Source organism: Ranitomeya variabilis, chromosome 6 (assembly GCF_051348905.1).
Source record: "Ranitomeya variabilis isolate aRanVar5 chromosome 6, aRanVar5.hap1, whole genome shotgun sequence".
NCBI lineage: Eukaryota > Metazoa > Chordata > Amphibia > Anura > Dendrobatidae > Ranitomeya > Ranitomeya variabilis.
In genome coordinates, this window is record NC_135237.1 from 114,841,064 (window position 1) to 114,847,063 (window position 6,000).

At 54.2% G+C, this 6,000-nt stretch overlaps 1 protein-coding gene across 2 annotated transcripts in view; it reads right to left on the minus strand.

Annotated features, from left to right (window-relative positions):
- TOP2B (DNA topoisomerase II beta) overlaps positions 1–5,728 on the minus strand; it is a 91,231-nt gene extending 85,503 nt beyond the window's left edge. For both annotated transcript variants that reach the window (XM_077268919.1, XM_077268918.1), the window contains exon 1: positions 5,254–5,728. In XM_077268919.1, the coding sequence (XP_077125034.1) occupies positions 5,254–5,331 (78 nt within the window). In that variant the 5' untranslated portion in view covers positions 5,332–5,728. The remainder of the gene's footprint in view (positions 1–5,253) is intronic.
- Between the last annotated feature and the right edge of the window lie 272 nt (positions 5,729–6,000).

Genomic DNA, 6,000 nt, shown 5'->3' on the forward strand with positions numbered 1-6,000 from the left:
ATATATATATATATATATTCTGTATTTAGATTTCATTCAGCGCGATATCTGTGAACAGCCGGTAATTCAATTGCCGGCTTTTCATTTCTCCTGCACAAACCCGACAGGATATGAGACATGGTTTACATACAGTAAACCATCTCATATCCCCTTTTTTTTTTTCATATTCCACACTACTAATGTTAGTAGTGTGTATGTGCAAAATTTCAGCGCTGTAGCTGCTGAAATAAAGGGTTAAATGGCGGAAAAAAATTGGCGTGGGCTCCTGCGCAATTTTCTCCGCCAGAATGGTAAAGCCAGTGACTGAGGGCAGATATTAATAGCCAGGAGAGGGTCCATGGTTATTGGCCCCCCCGTGGCTAAAAACATCTGCCCCCCAGCCACCCCAGAAAAGGTACATCTGGAAGATGCGCCTATTCTGGCACTTGGCCACTCTCTTCCCACTCCCTGTAGCGGTGGGATATGGGGTAATGAAGGGTTAATGCCACCTTGCTATTGGAAGGTAACATTAAGCCAGATTAATAATGGAGAGGCGTCAATTATGACACCTATCCATTATTAATCCAATTGTTGGAAAGGGTTAAAAAACACACACACACATGATTTAAAAGTAGTTTAATGAAATAAACACAGCGGTTGTTGTAATAATTTATTGTTCTCTCAATCCATCAGGAACACCCTCGCTTGGAAAAATAATAAACGCACAAGATACATACCCTCTGGTGAACCGTCTCGTCCCACGATGTAATCCATCTGAAGGGGTTAACTAATATTACAGGCAGGAGCCCTGCTAAATGCAGCTGTGCTCCGTGCCTGTAATCCCCGGCGAATGAATGAAATGTAGGTCATTGACCTACATTTCCTTCAGTCGCGGTGATGCGCCCCCCTGGTGGATGTCCTCATATGACCTGGAGCATGGGAAAAAGTTCCCAGGCTGCAGTTCATGAGAACATCCACCAGAGGGCGCCTCACCGCAACTCAATGTAAGTACAGATCCTGCTTTCCTTTCAGCACCCGGGGATTACAGGCACGAGCGAGTGGTTTATCGCAGCTCGTGCCTGTAATATTAGTTAACCCCTTCAGATGGATTACTTCGTGGGACGAGACGGTTCACCAGAAGGTATGTATCTTGTGCGTTTATTATTTTTCCAAGCGAGGGTGTTCCTGATGGATTGAGAGAGCAATAAATGATTACAACAACCGCTGTGTTTATTTCATTAAACTACTTTTAAATCATGTGTGTGTGTGTTTTTTAACCCTTTCCAACAATTGGATTAATAATGGATAGGTGACATAATTGACGCCTCTCCATTATTAATCTGGCTTAATGTCACCTTCCAATAGCAAGGTGGCATTAACCCTTCATTACCCCATATCCCACCGCTACAGGGAGTGGGAAGAGAGTGGCCAAGTGCCAGAATAGGCGCATCTTCCAGATGTGCCTTTTCTGGGGTGGCTGGGGGCAGATGTTTTTAGCCACGGGGCGGCCAATAACCATGGACCCTCTCCTGGCTATTAATATCTGCCCTCAGTCACTGGCTTTACCACTCTGGCGGAGAAAATTGCGCGGGAGCCCACGCCAATTTTTTTCCGCCATTTAACCCTTTATTTCAGCAGCTACAGCGCTGAAATTTTGCACATACACACTACTAACATTAGTAGTGTGGAATATGCAAAAAAAAAGGGGATATGAGATGGTTTACTGTATGTAAACCATGTCTCATATCCTGTCGGGTTTGTGCAGGAGAAATGAGAAGCCGGCAATTGAATTACCGACTTTTCACTAACAGCGCTGCGTATTTCTCGCAAGTCACACTGCTGGTCCGTGTGGAATCCGTATTTTTCTCGCCCCCATAGACTTTCATTAGCGATTTTTTTGCGCAATACGCTGACAAACGCAGCATGCTGCGATTTTGTACGGCCGTAGAAAGCCGTATAATACTGAACCGTAATATACGGCTAATAGGAGCAGCCCCATTGAGAATAATTGTGCCGTTTATTTTGCGAGTTTTACGGACGTAATTTCTGCGCTCTTACGTCCGTAAAACTCGCTAGTGTGAGGCCGGCCTTATTAGGAGGAGCAGACGTCGACTGATGGGAGCAGTAGTTCATCAGCTGACACCAGTGACCAGAGGTGTACGTTATGCAGCCGATCACAGATGAGCGCTCACGCTGTCTTTTGACAGAATGGGAACCGCGTCTGTCTATACCGGTGGTGATGATTTTACCTTTGATCAGAAGCGGTGTTTGCTGTGCTGTTGGCAAACATTGGATGCTCAGGCCCCCCATTCAAGTGAATGGGGTCTGGGTACTGTTCTGGTAGCCAAACTTTTTGTAACTGTTTGGCTGAACCCGAACATCCAGGTGTCCGCCCATCTCTAGTCAAGAATACACACCTATACGCTAATTAAGACAGGGCTCAACAGAGCCTCATTCTTAGGCCACGTTCACATGTCCAGTTTTTGGACACTATTTTCCTCAGTATCTGTAAACCAAAACCAGGAGTGGGTGATAAATACAGAAGTGGAGCATATGTTTCTATTATACTTTTCCTCTGATTGTTCCACTCCTGGTTTTGGCCTACAAATACTGATGTAAAATACTGACAGTGTTAATGTGGTCTTAGGGTTGCTGGGGTTACAACCTGATCCAGCAGCCATGTCTGCAGTCATTCGACATGATCCCTGAGAACTGCCTTCTGCCTGCCAGCATCCATGGCCCTTCTGATTAGCCAGCCAGGTATGAGGTCACAAGTGCGTCACACCGTAACGTCATTCCAGGCTCCAAGAAGAGCCACAGATGCCAGCAGGTGGTGCACAGGGCTCCAGTGCGATCACTGCAGATCACTGACGTGACCACTGTTTTGTGTCGTGTGAATCAACTCGCACCAACTCTAGTGACCACAAGTCAATCAGCAGGAGCACGGGTTTCTGGCTCTTGCATTAGTGGGGTCCATTTATGGCATATCCAAGATGTGATGTGAGCAGTGAATAGAGACTCTCTCCCCATATTGGCATTCTGCACCAGCAGCTCTCACCCCTCATCATCTCTTGTACCTCTTGCAACCACCCCATACTCCTTTACGCAAGTCATTACTAACCACCCAGTCACCACCACCTTTCAGCACACTGGCCTCTGTCACTAACCACGTGAGTTCCCAGGTTCCTCACCTGTCCAGCAGGTGGTGCTGCAGTCATCCATTACGTAATGCATTGGCGAGTGCCCCAACCCTCCTCCCTCCAGCAGGTGGCACTGCAATCACCCCTCATTCCTGCACACAAGCCTCATTACTTTCTTCATAGGTGATAGCCCCAGTCCATCGTCACTCATAGAATCCAGCAGATGACGCTGTAGTCTCCTCCATTCCTGCACACAGGTCTCAGTTAACCCCCCAGGTGAGTTACCCTACCCTCCTCCCACGAGGAGGTGGCACTGCAGTCATCCCCCACTCCTGCACACTGGCCTTAGTTACCACCCAGGTGAGAGCCCCTGCCCTCCAGCAGGTGGCGCTGCAGTCACCTCCCAAACCTGCACACAGGCCTCAGTTACCACCCAGGTGGGACGCCCTGCCCTCCTTCCACCAGCGGGTGGCACTGCAGTCACCACCGAGGTGAGTGCTCCTACCTCCACTAGGTGGCGCTGCAGTCATCCCCACTCCTGCACACAGGCCTCAGTTACCACCCAGGTGAGCGCCCTTACCCTCCAGCAGGTGGCACTGCAGTCACCCCCACTCCTGCACAGAGGCCTCAATTACCACCCAGGTGAGTGCCCTTACCCTCCAGCAGGTAGCACTGCAGTCACCCCCATTCCTGCACACAGGCCTCAGTTACCACCCAGCAGGTGACGCTGCAGTCACTCCCACTCCTGCACAGAGGCCTCAATTACCACCCAGGTGAGTGCCCTTACCCCTCCAGCAGGTAGCACTGCAGTCACCCCCATTCCTGCACACAGGCCTCAGTTACCACCCAGCAGGTGACGCTGCAGTCACCCCCACTCCTGCACACAGGCCTCAGTTACCACCCAGGTGAGTGCTCCTCCTTCCACCAGCAGGTGGCACTGCAGTCATCCCCATTCCTGCACACAGGCCTGTTACCACCCAGGTGAGTGCGCCCCCCCCCCTCCTTCCACCAGCAGGTGGCGCTGCAGTCACCACCCAGGTGACTGCTCCTCCCTCCAGTAGGTGGCGCTGCAATCACCCCCATTCCTGCACACAGGCCTCAGTTACCACCCACGTGAGTGCTCCTTCCACCAGCAGGTGGCGCTGCAGTCACCACCCAGGTGACTGCTCCTTCCTCCAGTAGGTGGCGCTGCAATCACCCCCATTCCTGCACAGGGGCCTCAGTTACCACCCAGGTAAGAGGCCCTGCCCTCCTTCCACCAGCAGGTGGCACTGCAGTCACCCCCGTTCCTACACACAGGCCTCAGTTACCACCCAGGTGAGAGGCCCTGCCCTCCTTCCACCAGCAGGTGGCACTGCAGTCACCCCCATTCCTACACACAGGCCTCAGTTACCACCCAGGTGAGAGGCCCTGCCCTCCTTCCACCAGCAGGTGGCACTGCAGTCACCCCCATTCCTACACACAGGCCTCCGTTACCACCCAGGTGAGAGGCCCTGCCCTCCTTCCACCAGCAGGTGGCACTGCAGTCACCCCCATTCCTACACACAGGCCTCCGTTACCACCCAGGTGAGAGGCCCTGCCCTCCTTCCACCAGCAGGTGGCACTGCAGTCACCCCCATTCCTACACACAGGCCTCAGTTACCACCCAGGTGAGAGGCCCTGCCCTCCTTCCACCAGCAGGTGGCACTGCAGTCACCCCCATTCCTACACACAGGCCTCCGTTACCACCCAGGTGAGAGGCCCTGCCCTCCTTCCACCAGCAGGTGGCACTGCAGTCACCCCCATTCCTACACACAGGCCTCAGTTACCACCCAGGTGAGAGGCCCTGCCCTCCTTCCACCAGCAGGTGGCACTGCAGTCACCCCCATTCCTACACACAGGCCTCCGTTACCACCCAGGTGAGAGGCCCTGCCCTCCTTCCACCAGCAGGTGGCACTGCAGTCACCCCCATTCCTACACACAGGCCTCCGTTACCACCCAGGTGAGAGGCCCTGCCCTCCTTCCACCAGCAGGTGGCACTGCAGTCACCCCCATTCCTGCACACAGGCCTCAGTTACCACCCAGGTGAGTGCTCCTCCCTCCAGTAGGTGGCGCTGCAGTCACTCCACTCCTGCACACAGGCCTCATAACTTACCACCCAGGTGAGTGCCCCGGTCCCGCCTCCGGCTCCTCCTCCCGCTCCGGCTCCTCCTCCCCCGCTGGACTTGGACATCTTCCTCCTCCCAGAGAACTGCAGTAATCGCGGATTAATGCTGAGGAGCGGCTATTGTGCGCGGCTCCTCCCCCGGTGCACGGAGATCGCTATTGCCGCCCGCTCCGGCCTGTGTCTCCTCTCAGCCCCCTGTGTGTGCACGGCCCACCGTGTCTGCTGCCGGCTGTGCGGCCTAACCTCCGTCGGAGTCTCCGTGCGGATTTTCTGTGTGATAAATGAGGGTAAAATCCGGGGTGTCGGTGCTACAGCCCCCCGCTGCGGTGCGGCTGCCGAGGACGCGGCATGTGAACCGGAGGCATGAATGACGCAGGCACCGTGTGTGCAGAACGGAGAGCCCAGCTGTGTCTGCAGCGCTGACCCCGGTTCCCCCTCCTCTTCCTCCCGCAGACAATACAGAGCGCCGCTTCCGCTCTCCGCAGTTACACACGGGGGCCCGGGAATATGGGCCAACCAATAGCGACGGTCCGAGGCCATGACGTCATGCAAAAGGAGGGCGGAGCCAGCAGTGGCGAGGAGGGCGGGAGTACGGAGTCGTGTGACGTCACGTCATCAGCAGCGAGGGATAATGGAGCGTGTGCGGCAGCCGCCGGTGACCGCGGCCGGACCGTGGAGCTGTGCAGACGCCTCGTGTGCTTGGTGTTCCCTGACAGCGGCCGTGGCAGACAGCAC